Source organism: Antrostomus carolinensis, unplaced genomic scaffold (genome assembly GCF_000700745.2).
Source record: "Antrostomus carolinensis isolate BGI_N321 unplaced genomic scaffold, ASM70074v2 scaffold3044, whole genome shotgun sequence".
NCBI classification, from domain to species: domain Eukaryota; kingdom Metazoa; phylum Chordata; class Aves; order Caprimulgiformes; family Caprimulgidae; genus Antrostomus; species Antrostomus carolinensis.
The window spans coordinates 1-20,171 of record NW_010308503.1 but is presented as its reverse complement, the minus strand read 5'-3'; the positions used below and the strand labels follow the sequence as shown (position 1 = coordinate 20,171).

The 20,171-nt window shown below is 36.1% G+C and overlaps 1 protein-coding gene across 1 annotated transcript in view; it reads right to left on the bottom strand.

Annotated features, from left to right (window-relative positions):
• The window catches only part of BAZ1A (bromodomain adjacent to zinc finger domain 1A), a gene marked incomplete at both ends in the record, with an annotated part of 29,445 nt that extends 10,290 nt beyond the window's left edge, over window positions 1-19,155 (bottom strand). The window contains 14 exons of the mRNA XM_010165769.1: window positions 524-1,132; window positions 2,639-2,763; window positions 3,939-4,052; window positions 4,324-4,489; window positions 5,160-5,384; window positions 5,513-5,608; window positions 8,560-8,706; window positions 9,162-9,300; window positions 11,205-11,300; window positions 12,122-12,288; window positions 14,999-15,101; window positions 15,684-15,818; window positions 17,671-17,758; window positions 19,054-19,155. Of these exons, the coding sequence (XP_010164071.1) occupies window positions 524-1,132; window positions 2,639-2,763; window positions 3,939-4,052; window positions 4,324-4,489; window positions 5,160-5,384; window positions 5,513-5,608; window positions 8,560-8,706; window positions 9,162-9,300; window positions 11,205-11,300; window positions 12,122-12,288; window positions 14,999-15,101; window positions 15,684-15,818; window positions 17,671-17,758; window positions 19,054-19,155 (2,312 nt within the window). The remainder of the gene's footprint in view (window positions 1-523; window positions 1,133-2,638; window positions 2,764-3,938; window positions 4,053-4,323; window positions 4,490-5,159; window positions 5,385-5,512; window positions 5,609-8,559; window positions 8,707-9,161; window positions 9,301-11,204; window positions 11,301-12,121; window positions 12,289-14,998; window positions 15,102-15,683; window positions 15,819-17,670; window positions 17,759-19,053) is intronic.
• Window positions 19,156-20,171: the final 1,016 nt, after the last annotated feature.

The following is a 20,171-nucleotide window of genomic DNA, read 5'->3' as shown; positions in this document are numbered from 1 at the left end:
GGCTTTTGAATAATTTCATGCATTATAATGTTATGAAAGAATATGTCCTACTCAACAAATGGTACCAGTAATTGCCTTCCTTTGCTAATTTGTCTCCAGTGTCACACCTTGTGTCTCCTTTCATCATATTGGAAATGAGGACATCAGGAGATCAATACCATGATTCACCTCTAGCAGATATTAATCTTTATTCCTCAGTTAATCTTTTTCCAAAGCTCCAGTTACTTCCTAAAGATGTTTGTTTAAAAGCCAATCTTGTTTTACTAAGCAGTGAGATAACAGAAAAAATGCTCTTTTAGCATAAAACACCAAAAAGACATCACAAAGATCTTTGGGGGGGGGGGGGAGGGCGGGACGCGTTTGGGGGGGGGCCGGGGAGAGAAGGAATAAGAGAAAAAAAGAAAGGAAAAAAACAAACCTTATTTCTTAGGAATTACAATTAGATGACAATTAGAAGTTTCTACAATATTATACAGAAATTACAGCTATGGAAGCAAAGTAAGATCAGAAACCTTTAATTTACCTGAAATATGGAATTTTTCCACAGGAAAACTGCTTAGTTGTTCATATATTCTACTTTTCTCTTGTAAAAGAGTTTCTTTTAAGGCACTCTCCCTATGTCCTCGGGAATTGAGAGCCTCTAGGAGTTGGTCCAGTTGTTCCCGAGAATTGTAAAAGCACCAACGGTTTGGTTTATATACTGGCCTTGGCACCTCTACAACAACACTGGTGTGTGAATCTTGGTCAATATTGGAGGTAGATTCAGAAGATTTCAAAGACTCTCCAGTTTTACTGAATACCTGAGGTTCATTTGTGCAAGACTCTACACTATTCTGAAAGGAAGAGGTTCGAGGCAACAACATGTCTTCTGTGAGACCAGAATAGTCCTCTTCTATAAACAATCCAGGAACAGAGGGGAAAATCCAGTAGCGTCGGTACAGACGGTCACGGCCTAACGGGGTGATATTTGTGCAGGCTGTTGCATTCTGAATCTTTTCTAACAGTTCCTTCTCTTTCTTTTGTTGCTCCTGTTTTAAAGCTTCTTCGTCTTCAGCAGTAAGAGGTTCACTCTTTTCACAAGTGGTCTCTTCTTGTTTTGCAAATTCTTTATATCCATTTTGCCCTCTCCTTCCTAAAAGTTAAAGGAAGAAGAATGATAGCAACAGTCTTACAAATTCTTTCTTTAACCAAAAACTTAAGTAAAGGGTGGGGTTTGGTTCTGTCCCTTTCTGATTATCTAAACTTACACTGTGTGTCAAGGACCATCAGCTCAGTCAAGAAACAACACTAAATTTTATTTAAAAAAAACCAAAAAAACCCCAAGTGATTAACCCCCTTCCTTCGATAAAGAGGAAGCCATCTTTAGTGTACTTTCACCTTGCAGAAACTAGACCAGCTCTCACTGATCAACAATGTCATTTTTAACACTGTAAAAAGAGAATCAAAATTTTAAGAACTTAAAAGTATGTTATAGAACTGTATTATAATGAGGAAGTAAAATTCTAGCAATTTCATTACTGAATACAAACTATGTTTTGGACTTAATTTATCACTCCCAAAAATGTACCAGCTGAAAATACACCAGTTCACATCTTAGTTTACCACAGAATCAGGTCCTGACAGTCATCTAGAAAAGTATATCCTGTAATTAACACATGCAATGGTGAAAGATGCTGTCAGCATTCAATTTCTACTGATTTCCAGTGTGACCTTCAGTTTCTCCGATTGTAGGAACGAAGTAACACTTGTCTGCCCTCCAGGTACAATGTCTCAGACATGGGCATGAGGAACTTTACATTCTAAGACCTCATTCTTTTGCCATCATAAAGCTGTAGCGAACATGCAAACCTGTATTGCTCAATGACCCAGAATTTCTTTCCCAGGTACTGTTAGAACTGTACAAGTTTGCAACTCTAAGTCCACGATGATCCAGGACTTTCACTGTCCCATATGCTAGCACAAAGCCTTCACAGCAGAAAGATGCAGATAAACCAGCATTAACAGTTCATCCTCGTGCGGCTATATCTAGGTTTAGTTACAAATAGCAGGCTGTGCTGTTTACTGCACCACAGCTCCTACTAACACACTGCTGAGGAAATTAAACCTGGGATGAGTCTAGTTGCATTCTTGTACAGAAGGCACGCTACTCCATGAACAAAGGCAAACGAAACTCAACACGCTCAATATAACATTTTCTAATACAATACCTGTTGTTTTTGCAGCCTCCTAATAAAAAGAGTCAAAACCACACCATATCCTATTAGATGAGACTCCCACAACTCACTCTCTCTCTCTCTCTCTCTCTGAGTGCACTACTCGTAACTGTGATGGTTTGTCAGGCAACAGCCTGTTTTTTTTGTTTAAGACAAAAGAGGAATCTGGACAGCAAGTATGGCAGACAAGAGGAAACAGCAGTGTGAAAGAACGTACAGCTGACCACTAGAACTACATGAAGTTCTCAATGTGCTTACTAGCCCACTATGATCATGTTTGGCTGGGGTTTGTTTCCCCTCACTTTTCCTTTAAAAATTTACAGGAAATACTGATGCTTCATAAAAATTTACTATAAAGCTTCCCAGGTGCATGCATGTGTGCGTGCACAGATGCACACAAATGAACAAATACATTATAGTGTTACCTCTTCCTCGTTTTTTGTTTGGTCCCAGCTCTTCTTCATCCTCTGTCACTGTGTCCATGTCTTGTTCTTTACGTTCAATTTCTTTGCTCTCTGTACTAGTATCAAGGTCTTCCCGTTCCTCCTCCCTGACACAATAAAATAAACAAAAGGTAACTAACTGACCAAACATGTATTAAAAGCTGAATGGAATGAAAAAAAAAAAATACACAACAAAATACGAAATCTTCAACACAAAGAGTATTTTTCCTCTCAGAAGTACTTAAGCTAGTCAAAGACCTATAATGCTTTAAAAAAATTAAGTCACAGAATATATTAAAACCCTGAAGAAACCCACTGAACTGTAAATGGCAAGTTCCACATTAAAGACTAAAACCTGCTCTTTGGTCACTTGTTCATTTCAAGAGCACTGTTATAATCAGTTCCTTTTTGGAGACATCTTAGTGTAGTTCTGCCAACCTGAATTATTTTTTTAATTACTAAAAAAAAAAAATTTGTTTTTTTAATCAAAACGTACACCATTTTATAAAATGCTTATTACACATTTTTCCTTCACCTAGCAAGTATAATTAAAAACCTAGAGAACTACATGCAACCATTACAGGATAACTTTTTTTTCCCCCATCAATTATAGTTTCAGAAACGTAGCACAAATCTGTCTTTGGCCCATGCTCACCTTTTGAAGGAAACTTATTTAACTAACTCCCTTCCTCAAGCAGGTAAAGATATAGTGTTGTATATATACTTTGCTTTTTTTCTGGAATCATATACAGCTGCATGTGCCTGAATCTTACCACCTGAAACCATACAGTTTTATTAATAGAACAAAAAACCTTAGTTTTATGGAAATCATCTGGGATGGCACAGCATTTAAAAAAAAAAATGCTATTAAATCTGATTAATAAACTGTTATGCGAGGTCAATATTATCTAGCTCAGATTAGACCAATTCCTCAAATTAGAAAAGGAACTAGAAAGGTCTATTATGAAGATACTCACAATGCGAAACAAATGCAAGACAAAAAGTAATGAAAAAAAAAAAAACAAATTAGATTTTGCAAGTTTCTCTTGTCAGTAGGTAAAACTGTCAAGCTTTCAATAGAATTTTAAGAAAAGTTGATTTAAAAAATATAATAACTTTCATAAAGCAATTCTAGAACAATAGGAAGAAAAATAAAAAACAACATTAAATTAAAATATACCTTTTTATATGACCAAGTCAATGAAAACTACATAGGTAAAGTCTGACCACATAACTGAAAAGTGCTATACCATACGTATCACGGCAATACCACGTATCATACCCAATAGATACTTCTGCAGCAGGATTTCTTTGCTCCTCTTCCTTCAGCTTTTCTTGTTTCTCTTTCATTTTTAACTCTTGTTCTTTTAACCTTTCCTCTTTCCTCTTACGTATCCTAACAGTAAGAAGAACATTGAAAAACAGTTGCAATTAATCTAGTATCTGACCTGGCCACATCTTTTTTCTTTTATACTACAGCATTATCTAAAACGAACAGTAACATGGGAAAGCACAATGCTTAGCACAATAAAGTTTCACTCCTGTCTAGGGTCTCAAGAAACCAGTATAAAACACAAACACTACTATTGTTTCTCATATGCCTTTTGCAATTGAGGAATTAACCTAATTTGTAGTAACAAATTTAGCTTTCCATATCCTAGTTTTACCTTGCTGCTGCTGCCTCTCGTTCTTTGCGATGCTGTTCTGCCTTTAATTCTCTGAACTCCTGTTTTGCTTGTCGTAACACATCAACAGAGTCCTCAATGAAATCTCGAGTGGAAACGAGAGTCAGAAGTTTCCCACAGAGTGCATGAAGGATCTTCATCTTTTCTCCTAATAAAATTCAGACCAATTTTTATATTTCATTATACAACTAATAAATAAGTCTTACTCTTACACACTCCAAACTGAAGATTGGTTCTCACTTGAGAAAAAGTCAACAGTCAAACATTTGTAGCACAGCAGCTGCACTTCAAAGAGGCATTTCCTAAAATATCTGCTTTGCTCAGAGATGCGAGCCTTTACTTTTCATTTAAGTTCTAGCACCAAAAGAAGAACTAAAATGCAGTATTATCTTCAAAACGGAGATAAAAGAACAGTAAATAGTAATTTTTTCTCCATTTCCAAATAACAAACAAACAACCCAAACAAGAATAGCAATAAAAAGCAAAGGCTGAATCAACCACTCAGATGCTTCTTGCAGAGATTCCCTTCTGCAAGTAAAACTAAAAAAATAACTTTTTTTTTTTTTTTTTTTAAATGGGATTTACTCAAAAGTAATGAGACTGCCTAGCTCTGCAATCTCGGATCTGGTAGGACCTGCTTGTGGGGGCCAGAGCATAGCGGGTGGGAGGTGGTCTAGGTGACCTCTAGAGGTCCTTTCCAACCTGAATTATTCTATGATACAGTAAGTTATGACTGTTACTGGATCTGAAGCAGTTACAAAATTGATCACTTAATGAGCAATCTAATCTAATCTCTAATATTTACTGTCTTTTATTACCTGGCAACAAATCATACACTGAGGTACTTGAAAGTTTCTTCAAGAGCCCAGGATTACTTAATCGCAGCTCCATGCAAGCATCATCAGTAGCATCAAACCCTCCTCGTTTCTGGTAACGGTATTTTGCATTGGCTGATGTTACATCAGCGCCTGAGGCTAGAATATGAAGTCTGAGAATCTCAGAAAGAGTGCAGCTATCAAGATCCAAGTTTTTCAGATTGCAGCCTACAGTTGAGAAGAATGAACAGTTATTTCATAAAGACATTTAAACGCATATAAATATTTAAAATGTGCTTTAAAATACAGAGCAAAATAAGAACAGTAACAAAACAAGAAGTGAAACCCACACATACCCTGATGTAACTGGGGCCATGCAGCTGCCAAAGTTGCAACTGCAGACAGTGCAGATTTTGTGGGGTCTGCATCTTCATCCAAAGCCTCTGTTAAATCTTTAAGGAAATAAACACTTTATTCTAGTGCAAATTAAAACTTGTATTGTGGAGGGGAGGAAAGCAAGCTGTTTTTTGAAAGTTGCAGACGAAGCAAAAAGAGGGCCAATATTTACAAAAGCATCAATGTATTCAGAACTCAATTCAACATCCAAATTAAAAAATACGCATCTTTAAACACAACTAAAAATCCAACTAAAAGCTACAGACATGCACAACATGCTATACACTACTCTCCCTATATAAAAGCTGTTCAAGCCACCCCAATGCACAAAGCATGCACAATGGCAACATAAAAGGCAGGAAAAACAAAGCCATAAACACACTTGAAAGCAAAAAACAAACAACAATGCAAGAATACCTGTATTTCGTTCCCTCAAATGAACTGTTATTTCCTATCATCATTTTGTTTTTAGGAAAGACCATCCAAACCAATCAGACATTTTGATACTGGTTATCACCATTCACTGCATACTTAATCTGAAACTTAGATATCACCTTACTGTTCTGCACAAATACAATTACAAGGCATTACAAAGAAACCACGTTTCACCAAAACAAGCATCTGCACTTAATAAGGGTGCATCACACATTAGTAAACTGACCAAGAAAGCAGGACAGTGAAAGGGAGAAACAGCAAAACTGTTTCTTAGACAAAAGTTTCCTTAGCACTTACAGGTATTTCTCCAGAGGGCTGGCAGAATTTTTTCAGCCTTGTTGAAGCAGCACACAATTTCACTATATTCAAGTCCAAATCACTAAGCAGTTACAAAGTCACCAAGTCAAGAAAGAGCCACAAATCCAAAGGAAGACTACATAAAATGCAAAACCACAACAGTCTTGTATGATGACTGATGTTGTTTGAAAACTGTCACCCAAACATTGCAAAATTAACCTCTGCACCTCTCCTCTCACTGCATAATAGGGTTTGAGAAAGTACTGTACACACCAAAACCCCTCATCCATGGTGTTTTCTGTTGCAGAAACACTGCCTGTACAGAACTGTTACAGTCAGCAAACATGCTGACTGCTACTGGTTTGGTTAGTCAGAATTACAAAGCTGAGAACATGTAATTCTTTTATGGGAAAGATGATGTTTAAAAAGAGCGACAAGAAATGGAAGTTCAAAGGTAACAGATAAAGTGCCCTGCCCACAGCTCTGCTAACCTGGAAGAGAAATGGCAGATTTTTGCCATTTTCAGCCCCATATAGACAAATTAAAATATGCAAGTTTTTTCTAATCAGTCCTACAAATAATAAAGAATCTAATCAACTCTTCTATGATTACCTGATAATGAAATCCCTGCTTCTATTATCCAAGCAATGCTCTCCATAGTTAAAAGACACAGTTTAATTGCTAAATTCAACAGTAAGTAAAATACAGTCTAAATTTGTTACCATCATATCAAATCTGTAACTTTATTCCATTAACAAGAGCAGTCTCTATTGCTGAACATAGTGCCCATGTTTTATATAAAGACATCTTATAGACTGGACATAAAACTTAAGCATGAGAATACGCATAGTCTTCAAGGGAGGAATTAAAAGGAACCTTCCTGTACCTCATGCATCTATCTTATGGGGGAACCACAGGATTCACTTGACCTCAAACAGGGAGTGCTTTATGCTCCTATCTACCTCTAATGAAACAAAGACTAGCAAGAAGGGTCAAAGCTTCTGCTTTAACTAGGCAGCAAAACTGTCAGCAAACACAGGACATACTAGACAACAGCAGTGGGGCAACAGTTGTTTTCCCCTTCCACCAAACACTGCACAAGGCAAAAGATTTGGGCAAAGTCTTAAGACCTCAGCTTCAAAACACAGAAGGTACATGCAACAGCAACATCTTAGAATATTTTCAAGGCTCCCAGTCTGATGCTTCTTTCTATCTCCTAAATTACACCAACACACTGCACTGAAAGACCATCACTAGATACTCGATGAGCCTAACAGAGTAGTCAGATCAGTTTCCTGATCCACAGCAAAGCTTCATAAATAGCTGAACTGAAAAAGCTAAGAGAGAAGCACCTTGCAAGGGCATTAAAAAAAAAAAAACAAAATTGGGCAAAGGGGATATAAGGAATACTTTTAAGTTTCTATTATTGACAAACTCTTTGCAAAGCACTCCATGTAGCTTCAGTAAGATCTTACAGGTAAAGCACTCTGCAGGATGAGGCTGAGAGCATTCATGGACCATGGACTGAATAGCTGAGCTGCCTGAACACAGAACAGAAACAGTCTACCAAGGATGAAGACACACATGTAATGTCCCTAACCACATAAAATTGGAAAAGAGCCTACACTTCCTTCTGATCAGTGGTTAGTATAAAACAAAAGCCTCTGAAAACATGAGCTACTTCAGCCTTAGGGTGAAGGCCAAAGGCAAGACTGACTGTGAGATCCTTAACTGGAAAAACACAGAGACATGGCAGTATTGAGGAGTTGTGGATGCACACTTCTAAGTCTTTGATGAATGCTGAATTCTCCATTATAGTTGTGCTGGGGAGTTTTAGTTTATTATCCAGTTGGGCCCAGACTCTTTTTTTTTTTTAAATAGCTACAGATACAGACTTTTGAGAAGATTTAGGAAAATGCCTTGTTTCCTGGCCCTCAGGGGAAACATCTAACAGTGCTGAAGGAAGAGAAGGAAGGTGAAGAAGAGTTTCCCTCACCTCCAGAACACAAGCAGTGCTGTTAAAAGCTTATTATGCTTTGCTGGATACAATCACAGTAACAATGAGCTTGTTTTTTCTCTATCCTCCTCACACCCCACCCTTCATGTCCAGTTTAAAGCTTTCATTTCAGATAAAAGAGAAAAAACAAGTCAATTTACATACAATATCCATGCATAATAAGACAAAATTAAACATAGGAATGCCATAAGGTCATGCAGTTTAAAGTTAATTCCAGTGGAATTTCAGTTTTTCAGCAGTAAAATTTAAGGATCTGACCTTTGGTCTCAGCATCAGCTATTTGATCTTTGGCCACTTCCTCTTCCTCTTCGGCCATTGCCTGAAAGATGGCAGTCAGGAAGAAAAACAGCAATTCACATAGTGGGCCTTCAGTGTCATTTCCTACAAGAGCTTCCTCTAACACTTCTGTGAATAAAGTTTAAGAAGTGTCACTTTTGCCGCAAAGTTGGAAAACAATTATGTACTGAAGAATGAAAACATTTTTTTTCCTTCAGGTATAATAGTCAAGTTACTTTTCCATAATTTACTGCAAATATTCCTAAGGCGATGCTGTCAGAAAGAGAGCTGACAGAACAACATTATTTTCTTAATATATAACTGCAAGAGTAAAGTACAAGTAGACATTTTAGTAAGTAGAGTAACAGTTTCTATATTGAAATTAATTTTTATTTTATAAACACTGCAAGAGTTGACTGTGAAGAGAAAATTGAATTAATATGCACATGTAAGCACTGACTTATTAAAGCTGCACAGAAAGTTTTGTAGCACTGGTACTTGGGTGCGCTTAAGATGTTTGGTTGTTTGGTACGAGAACGGACACCACAAAATCAGGGCACTTTCCCACATAAACAACAACTTGCCTAAAGTCACTCCTTCAGGAAATTCATCTTGAAGATCAAAAAGTTCCCCAAAGGCATATAAAAACTCCAAAACCATCAGAGCATCACCAAAGATCTCAGGAGGAAGTCTCGTCTTCACTGGCATTGGAACAGGAAGTTCCTGCAATCCAAATGGGACAACTTAATACTGTGTTCAGTTGCTGCAGAGTACACAAGTGATTAAAACCAATCAGTCTATAATTTCAAGGAGTATATCTGTTGTTTTTCTTTACATTTTACTGAAAATAGTTCTGCAAGACACATAATCCATTATCATGGTAACTAACATTAAAAACTGAAGAGCATGCAACTTGGACATAAATCTTTTGAGATAAAAGTTTATTAGTGTTCATGAAGTTAAATTATTTTGTATCTTTCTTTAAAGGAATTCAAATTCAATACAAGTTAAGAACAATAGTTGGCAAGATTTTCCCTTGGAACTTGTATTATTTCACAAGAGTTTTGAACTTAAATTTGCTGGAACTGTCCAGACAAGCAAAAATAAGCTTGTCTGGACAAGCAAAGAAGCTGCTCATAATTGCTTGCAAAGACAAGCAAACAAAACCCCAACACATTCACATAAAAACACATACATCTAATACTAGGATATGCAAAATAATGTCTAATGACCGAGTGTTCTGGTATTTGGGTTTTTGCATTGGTCATGCACTTATGATAGCTCAAGATATATTAAAGGGAGATGATGTAATCATGTAACAAGACCACTTAACAGAACCACCACCTCCAAATCACAGATGACAGTGTCCAACACCAAGTTTGACTTTCAAACTAATATCTTGATGTAACTCTTCAAGATTTGTCTTCATTTAATGTTTCTTAGCAGACACCGTCAAACAATTTCCAGAAGGGTGGTTCCTTTCCACAAAGGTCGTAGCTCACAAGCATTAATGAGAAGAATGTAAAACACTTCACTTTCAGAATAACACAGTAAGGTATTTCATACATTTTTTGAGAAGGGAATTTTTTGAAAAGTACTCTACCACTGGATCTTTCTTCTTGTTTCCTCATCTAAACTCATCTTTATTCATATTGTTAATTTTCACTGTAGTGATGATACCACTTTCCCACCCCTCCCTTTTTCTTTTCCAATTGAAACATAGCAGTGCTGTTTTGCATAGCTTCCCCTCATTTTGACAATGCTCTTTCCTTTCTTCAACTTCTCCCTTTCAATACACAGCTAAGAGTTTTCACTCATCTTCAAGGGCGTATACAGCTTTCCTTGCAAATACATTCAGCTATCATATTCATCCCAACCTGTGCTATCACTTCAATTCATTTAACACTCCAATTCCACTTGTCCTCTTTGCACTTCTGTCATGTTTCCATGTGTATCTCAAATAAACCCCTGTCCCCATGTTTCTGACAATTTTGCCTTCTTTTGCTATCCCCTGACAAAATTACGCATAATAAAATGCACATAAATGTATAGCACTAGACAGCCCTAGGCAGCTTTCCATTACGTACAGCCACACTATATTCTTGCTTAGAACATTAAGTTCTTTGGGAGGTAAATTCTTGTTACTTTCTACAGTTGCCCAGGATCATCCAGAAAGATGGTCGTTAAGCAAGGATACTACTAGAGTTAAATCAAAAGAACATCATAGAGAATAACAAGCTAATGTCCTTTCTACCTTTCGCAGCCACAGGTTTGGTTTCTTCATTACTCAAATCTTTTATGTAACTCAGGTTTATTCTAGGTGAGCTCATGTTGTACATCTAACAGAAAAGTCAGGCATACTCAATACCCTCCACTCAGTAAGATCAGTGCTTTAAAAATACATCTGTTCCATGTTAACACTGAGAACAGCCTGTAAAGTCTTTCTGGAGGGTGAAAATGCAGATGTGGACAAACCTACTGGCATCACCACTGGGAAATATTACATGACTGCAGGAGATTCACAACCCCTAGCATTCAGATCAGACCTAGATCTGTCTCTGCATTAGGGAATCTAGTTTGGGGACCCTGTAAAGTACAAGCTTGAGCTATTTCAAACTCAATCACACCTTAAGATCATCACACTCCATATCTTCTCTGGGCTTACTCCACTGTTTCAGGTATTCCACATATTTCCTTTTTTCTTCACGCAGCTTCTCTCTTTCCTGAAAGAGAGTTACAATTATACATAAAATATGGTCAGATTGCCCTATTATAGTTTCCAGAACTGCAGCACTTACTATTTCAATCACATTGCAAAATACAACATATTTAATTATAATTAAATAATTAATAATTTTTTATTTTGTATAAGAAGACATTGGCAAAAATGTTTAGAAGTAAACTGTGGTGATGCTTTGTTGCATGAGACAAGGGGTTTTGCTGGTTTTATTTGTTTGTTTTTTTTAAATGGATGTGGCTGAGGAAAAAAATGTCTAAAAACAAGAGTATTTATGAAAGTTGCCACAAAAAAAGACCATCAAACTAGATAGTGGATGTAGCTGTGGTAAAATATAGTAAAATAAATAATTTCTTCATATTCAAAGTGACAAAATGTTATTTGGCAATTTCCATGCAAAGAGAAACCACAAGGAAACCCAGAGCCATTTAATATGTTGTAAATCTGATGCAGTACAGCGTCTACTTAAGTAGAAGACAACCAGTAAACCAAATACTGTCATGCATTACTGGGGAAGGGGGGGATGGGAACAAACAAAAAACCAACAACCAAACAAAACCCACCACATTACTTCAGAAATAAGTTCAAAGTGAACTTTTTGTGACCTACAATTACAATAGAGGACGTTATCCAAAAATACAAATCCATAATCATATCTTATAACTGCTTATTCTTCTAAAGTGCATCCCTATGAACTGAAAATAGTTAATGGAAAATAACTTGAAGCAGGTTGCAACTAAGAAACAAATCAACTAGAAAGCCATTATACTGTTCCTATATGAAATACATATACTGCAAATGCATTACCTTTTCCTTTTCTATTTTGAGTCTTTCTTTCTCTTCTTTCTTCTTCATCCTTTCTTCTTCCACAATCTTCTTTAATTCTTCTCTCTTTTTTTCCTTATCTTCTTTCTCTTTTTTCTTAGCTTCTATAGCATTTGCCTTCTCTCGTTTTAATTTAGCTTTTTCAAAAGCTATAAAGGAAAAAACCAAACAAACCAAAGTTATATTTTCTTTTACAAAATGTTAATTTTATTTAACTGTGCTAAATAGGCTGATCTTTTTATCATTACCATATGAAAAAGATATTGTTATGAAGACTGAATTGTTTCTATGCCAACCACAAACTCAATCACTTCAAAGTTCCTTAAAGAATCAGAATTTTAAGCCTAAGTATTATATGTGTTTTACAAGCTTGTCATCACTGCAATAAAGTACATTTTCTCTGTTTTTATGAGTATACAGAAGTTTATTACTTGTTTATTGGTTTCTATCAAGTGGCATAAAGATGAGAACCGATTCCAACTGCATATTACTACAGCAACATAATTAGAAATGACTGCTTAATAAAAGTATGTCACAACTAGGTGTGGCATATAACCATGAAATATTTGTGATAGTAAAAACCTTTAAATAAGTGATCTTTAAGTGTTTAATAATTACTGAATTACTGAAATGACAATACATTTGAAACCTACTTAGTATTTCAGTGGGTTTTGTGCAAGTTTTACTTCTGTTATACAGTTTAAACTGAACTTTAATTGGTAATAAATGTTACTGCCTGAGGAGATCCAGATTTCTTTGTAGTTAGCTGCAGAAGAACAGCAGGATACAAATTTCCACTTTCTGTGGACAGACAATGTCAACCCACACACAGGCTAAGAAATAAAAGAGGGTCACAGGGGGCTTACCATTTTAATTGAACATACAAGAAAGCTAGAATCACAAGTGAAGAAAATGAAAAAAGATCCTTAATTCTATTACAGCAAGTAGATAGCACTCAAATTATTACATTTTCCTATAAAATTCTGAAAATGGGATAGATTGCTTTTACAGATATCTGCTACACATACCAGCAATGGCTCTCACCCAGCAAACAAAAGCAGTGAAGCTGATCTACATACTGAAGAGGCTGATTTTTCAAGGTACTTGCTATTTTGCTACCTTTCCACATCATTAGTAAAGAACTATAGCAGCACTTTGTAAGAGGCCTTATGAATGTTAGTAATTGCCATTTCAATTACAAGTTATTTACGGCTAAAATGTTTAGATTAATATTCAATTACATTCAGACAGTATATTTGAAAGTGTACTTTTAAGCTTATTGTATGGATGGGATCATACTTTTCAGACAACCATTATAACAGGTTGCCAGTTTCAAATTATAAAACTGCATCTTAAAAAAAAAAAAAGTCTTTAATTTTGGGCCAAAAATGAAAACACAGAACAAGGGTGACATGACAGTATTTTTTTAAATTATTATTATTATTATTACTTATTTGGTGCATTTATCATCATTTTGTGTCCTCGACAAAGAAAAGAAAGCATTTACAAAGTCTGAATATCAACATGCTGTGATAGCTCTCTAGTGAGGTGGCAGAAAATACAAAGAACACATTTGGATCTCCATGTTGTATACAACTTATTTCAAGGCTGTTTGCTCTTTCATTGTTTGAAACTATATGTTTCAAGGGCATTGGGTTTTGGGATGCAGTAGGATAAGATAGATAAAATTAAGCCATAATGTGTCTTAAATAGCCTTCTAGAAGCTGCATTGAACATCACACAAGGAAGGAAGCAGCTTTGATGTTCATCAGCTACAACCTTGTTCTGTGCTGTCATTTCCAGCACATAAACAAATAGATGCTAATTGGGGGGGGGGGGGGGGGGGGGGAACACAAAATTGTAGTTGGGGGGGGGAAGTGGACACACAAGTTTAGTGAGGCCAATTAAACCCTAGTGTCCCCACCTCCTATGAAAAAAAAGGCCCTGAGCAGCCTCAGACAACTTTGCACTTTTTTCAGCAGATGTCAGACTAGATAATTTCCAGGCGTCCCTGCCATCCTAAAACATTCTATCATAATGGAAAGAAGAGGCAGAAACCAGAAGTTCCCTGAAATATTTCCACAGATGAAAGCCTTTCCTTAGGAAGGACATCAGTGCTTACAACCCAGAACATCTCTGAGCTTTGTTTCCTCAAGAAGACACACCAGTTTATCCAGTTAAACCCTTACAAAAAGGTACGCGGGTCCCTTTACTTCATTTGAAACTAAGTTTAAATGGGTCAGAAATAGGCAAAAACTAAGCCAAAATAATTCAGTCAGTCCAAAATAAAAATCTTTTAAGTGATTCATACTCTTTTAATTAGAAAAAATGGTAAACTTTCTGTAAGTAAACTTGCAGAACATTTAGACATACCTTAAATATCTACACACAGACACTGTCAGAAAAACTCAATATTTCCTTAAGGATTATTGAGGTTTAGAAAGCATTGCAGTTCTTTTAAATTTTGAGGTAGTTTTTCCATTTACAGATTTTCCTCATACAATAGACTGATTTGTGTTAAATGTTTATGTTTTGATATACCTTCAGCTGGTAAATTTTATACATGACTTCTGCTGCAAAAATTTATTTTGCTCTTTATATATGAGATAGAAATCAACACAGCTGGACCACAAGCTTCCTGCATTTCCCCAGTTTAGTAAAATAAAAATAAAAAAATAAATAATTCGGGAAACAACCATTCTAACCACTGAAAGGGGCACTCTGCAGTAGTGCTGTGGCAGTGCACTCTTCCTACATTTTCCCTTTGAAATGTACACCCCAAAAAATACTCTAATTATGGCCTGCTCTCAGACCTGCAAAAACTGGTTCTACTAGTCATAGGACTAAACCTCAACTTACCCATGGCCTGCATATCTTCCTTTTGCTTCTGGAACCTTGTCTTTTCCTTTGCTATTTTACTTTTGCTTCCTTGGGTATTTTGTTTAGCAGGAATTTCGTCCTCCTGATAAATAATTCAGAGGGGGAGTGGAAAAAAAGAACATAATATCTACAGTGAAATGACCAGCAACAGATATTCCCAGTTTTTCAACAGATCTCTAAAACAAGAATAAAAATAGGCTGTAAGAGTTTCCCATAGTAAGTACTCAGAAAACCTGCCTAGTAGTTGGTGGGGGTGGGGAGAGAGGGAAAACAAACTTTCTTCGAGCTTTCTTTTTGAGTAATTTAAATACAGGCAAGTGACATTGCTGTATCTGAGGGTAATTAAAGTTTTTTAGCAAATTATTTATTAAACACTGGACAAGTACTCTATGCGCCTTCACAACAAAATTAAAACCTAGTTTCTTGGTGTGATCACCGAAATAATAAAAATAAGAAGATAACATACCAAGTATGGTCCCTTTTACCAGCTTAACTATAAAGTAATCTACTTGAATAGCAATTATGTAATATATCCTAACTCATCCTCAAAGCAAAAGGCACGACATCAACCTTGCATTCCAACTTAAAGTTCAGAGAAAATGGAAGAACTTAAAAAGACCACGCTGATGTGTTTTCATGTGGAATGAAAAATGCTATTACTTACAAGACTAGGAGATGGCCTCTTTGGAGGTCTTCCTCGCCGTCTGCTTGCAGGACTGAAGATAAACGTGGGTGGTTCATCAGGAAAGAAGTAGGAGAAATTTTGTTCTGCTAGATTATATTTTGCAATTGATGTTGCCTTAGTAAGAAAGACGAAAACACACATTCATTGTGAAATTCTTACCTTTTCATAAATATAAGATAATTAATAAATTATTAATTTGCAAAAAAAGACAATAAAAATAACTAGATTCACAATTGGTTAGCTTAGGATAAGAAATAAAGCTCTCAAATACTACAACTGTAAAGTTGATTAAGTGGATAATAATAATGTAAGCAGCACATATTTGAAAACAGAATTTTGCCTCATTTGGTAAGATTTTATTTCTTTAGATGCCTTTTAGCAAACAGCTGGGCATGGTCTTTCTAGCAAGTTACTGAAATCTTTTAAGAATTACTGTTGACAGAGAAAGATGGGAAATTAATTTACTGAAGAATCACATAAATTCTGTATCATACTTAAAGATTTCTGGAGGAGGAGAAAATGTATGACTTCTCTCATTCTAAACTGTCAAAGTTTATTTTCAAGTCTGCTTTCTCAACCTGGGGACTTCAGGAGGTCTACCCTTATCAGGTGATATGGATGAGGATACAAAGGGGAACACTCCAAATAGGACATGTTCACAAAACTGCTGAAATGCAAGGCAATCAGCAAGGGAACAAGGAGACACTCCACAAAAAGCCCAAACAAAGAGAAGATGACAAATGCACACATATACAGAATATAATAATTTTCCAGAGGCACCAGAAAGCATCAGTAATAGATCATTAGACCCAGCACACTGTATCACATCAAGGATAACACGATCATTAGCAAGCCGAAGGAAGGGAATGGTTTATCCCTTTCGGCTCTATTTTCTCTATTTCCATTTCTTTAAAAGAAACAGACTTTAAAGTTACAAAGTTATTTAGAAATTAGTTGCCTTTGTTACTTCCCACAACTTAAAGAGGCAAGACTCTCAGTGATGTTCTCTTGTCTTGGATCTTTCCTGTGCAAAATGAGCAATTACGCAACTGTGTGAGGATTCTTCTTAAAAACATACAGAAAATACAACACCTAACAAACAAACATGTTACTTTCTAAAAACAAGATCAAGATAAGAAGGATTTCAGGGTCAAGGATGCAATCCACAGTACAGGATTATGGCACAGCAAGCAAGGCAACGGAAGGGAAATTGCTGCCTACTTGGTACATGTGGGAAAAGCTGCTCAGCTCCTTGAGCACAAGGAAGCAGAAATTCTCAGTCGTCCCGTGCAGACTAAGATGTGAACCTGTACTAAGTATCACCGTATATCTCCACATATGACAAAAACATGCGTCTTAACATCTTCAACAACTAAGGCCTCATCAAAAGCCCATTCCAGTCACCTGAACTCTTTGGTACTTCTGTCTCACTGAAGAACTGGAGACTGAATTCAATCTACAATAAAATATTTTCCAGCTAAAAGCATGACAACGGAATTATATTAGCTTATTGTACCAAAACAGGACTAGTTAGTTTTTATTTGACTTTGAAATATCAGCTGCATACCTTGAAGAATGAAAACAAATAATGTGTTAGACTAAGCAAAAATATACTATGTTTTAATAAATAACATTTTTCTAGGTAAGAGCTCCCATTTTTATTTTGGGGATTTTTCTAAACTGGTAGCTAAACAAGAAATTAGAGAATTAAATTCTGCTTCATGAACAGAAAAACTACTATCTTGTTTACAATCAAAAGTTAACAAAAACCTGTTTTTACAGAAAAAGTTGCAGAATTCATCCTTTTATTTTGGAAAAGTCAAATACTAAATATATTATACCTACAAAAAGCTAAATGATGTAGTTTAAAAAAGAAGCTCCGAGGAGCTAGCAGAGAAGAGAAAAAAAAAAAACAAACCCAAGTAGGGTCAATATTCTATCCCACAAATTATTCCTTCTTATTTACCTTAGTTTTAATGACTCCATCATGTGGTTCACAGTGTTGTTTCAGAAAAAGTTTAAGTCTATCACGAGAAAAGAGATGTTTCCTCCGGCTGGGTTAGGAAAGAAAGGCAGCATTATCAACTAACATATTTAATTATTGTTTAGGTACAGCTGACAATATGTGCAAGAACACGTGTAACAGATCACATGATTAACATTTTTCTCATTTTCTTAATTATAAATTGCACCCTTACTATTGTAACTAACAGCCATTCTTTGCAACCCCCCATTCAATTAAAAATTTCCTTCTGAACAAAAAAAAAAAAAAAAAAAAAGAAACAAAAAACAAGTAATACTTCAACAGCTGACTTATGCATCTGTGGTTTTTGTTTTGAAGATCCTGGTATGTCCTTTTTTATACACACATACAGACAAACTTCACAGCCAATTCATCCCTGCTAGATCCTTCAAACATTCCTTTCTATCACAGCAGCTTTTAAAATCCCCAAACTAAAACTAAAGTCCAATTGTTTCAGAAAAGTGTGAAAACAAGCAAGCAAACAAGGACTGCAGAAAGCAGCATTCACATCTCTCAAATGGGGAGGTAAAGCACAGAAGTCTCGAGCCAACAAGTGAGAGGGGTGAATTCACACACTGCTTGGTCAGGCTGTGGCACTCCTCACTACAGCACAGCGTGTGCTCTAAATGCTTCCTGGCATCCCAGGGAACCTGCACTACTTCATGGGAAGGAAAAAAACAACTAGTTTTTGGAGCAGTTAATGAAAAAAATAATCTCAGTTTATTCTAGAACTAAATTACTTGAAATCAGTGAAGTGTTGGTTTGGGGGTTTTTTTGTTGCTTTTGTTTGGTTGTTTTTTTACAAAGGATCCAGTTTATAAAGCTCTGATGCATAATCTACTCTAAAAAAAAAATCATGACAAAATTATGTTATTTAAGAAGCCAAAGCTTTTTGCAGCTTTCTATTTTAAAACAGTTTGATTGCCAGTGTCTGCTCCAACATTTCAAACCAGTAATGCTACCACAGAGAAAGAGCTCACAATGCCAATAGTTCATCAGTATTACTGAACAGGGTTCTCAAACTTTTTTCACCTATTCCATCAGTCACAGCAGTAGGCACAGGTATCAGAAGCAACAGCAGGTCTCATCTGCGTGCCAACAGAAGCAGAGACTTGTAAGGAGTTGGTATGGGCGTTAATACCAGTAAAGCTTGGAACCCTTGCTACGGAAAGCCTGTGAAACACAGGCTTTTGTTACAGTGCCTCCCATTTAGAGTTCTAACAGACTATCTTAAAATGCCATTTTGTATCAAAAACATCTTACAGCAACTTACACAACTCACACGGTTATAAAGTACAATTTTAACTTTCATATATTGATTTTTACCTTAGTTGAGATGCTTTAACAATAACAGTTTCATATAGATCTTTTTTAATAGGTTGGACTTTGTATTTGAACAAAGAAGGATCAATTATGGCTTTCTTCTCCCTAAAAAAAATTTTAAAAATTAAAAAGTTAATTGCAATCACAAAACATCAATCTTACATTGTACACTATATATATATAGGCATACATAATGGACCTCTTGAAAACACCCAGTCATATTTAATATAGGCTGTAACTTCTACTCGTACCAAAGAGGACCTATTCACTTCTGTCAACTTTTCTACCACTAGATTTAGATCTGCATCAAAGCCAGTAAAACTCCAAGGAACAGGAAAAGGGATCGTGGATGTTGGGTTTTCTTAGTGGAGAGATGGGACACAAGAACAAAGAAAGAAAGAAGTAATAATACATCCCTGTCCCTCAGGAAATCATCCCCTTAATACCCTCAGTACTTGTGATGGCAACAGGAAGGCAGGAAAGAGAAAAAACATGAGGAGGAAGGAGTCCAAAAGACAGCATTAAATAAAATTAAATTAATAAAAATAGTAACCCTATAGCTACAGATCACATCTCAAAATGAATTTAAAAAAAAAAAAAAAACCCAAACCAAAAAAATCCCAGGTAGAATATTTTTCTGAAATATCAATTTAGAAAAAACACTCTCACCAACAGCATTCCGAAAATAACAGGAATCATAAGGCAATACATCTACACTTTAAAATAAATGCTTTTCAAGTTCCAGTTTTTCCCCTGGAAAATACTTCCTCAGTTTGAACATAACAGGAACCGTTTTCTTACACCTTTTCATAGGAGAAAAACCACCCAGGTCCGGTGTGCTACTGAAACAAAATTCACTCTTAAAAAACAGAGAGAGGGTTTTTGCCATTGATGTGGTTTAACCAGGAAGGGTCTCTGACCACCCCATCCCCACCCTCTGGTGGTACGTGGAGGAGAAAATATAAACAAACAGGGCCCAGGGGTTGAGACACAGCAGTTTACTGGGACAGTAAGGGAGAAACAACACCAAACAACAACAACAACAACAGCAGCAGTGCTAATGAAAGAGTAACGAAACTAAACTAAACTAAATGAAGTTCAACAAGGCCAAATGCAAGGTC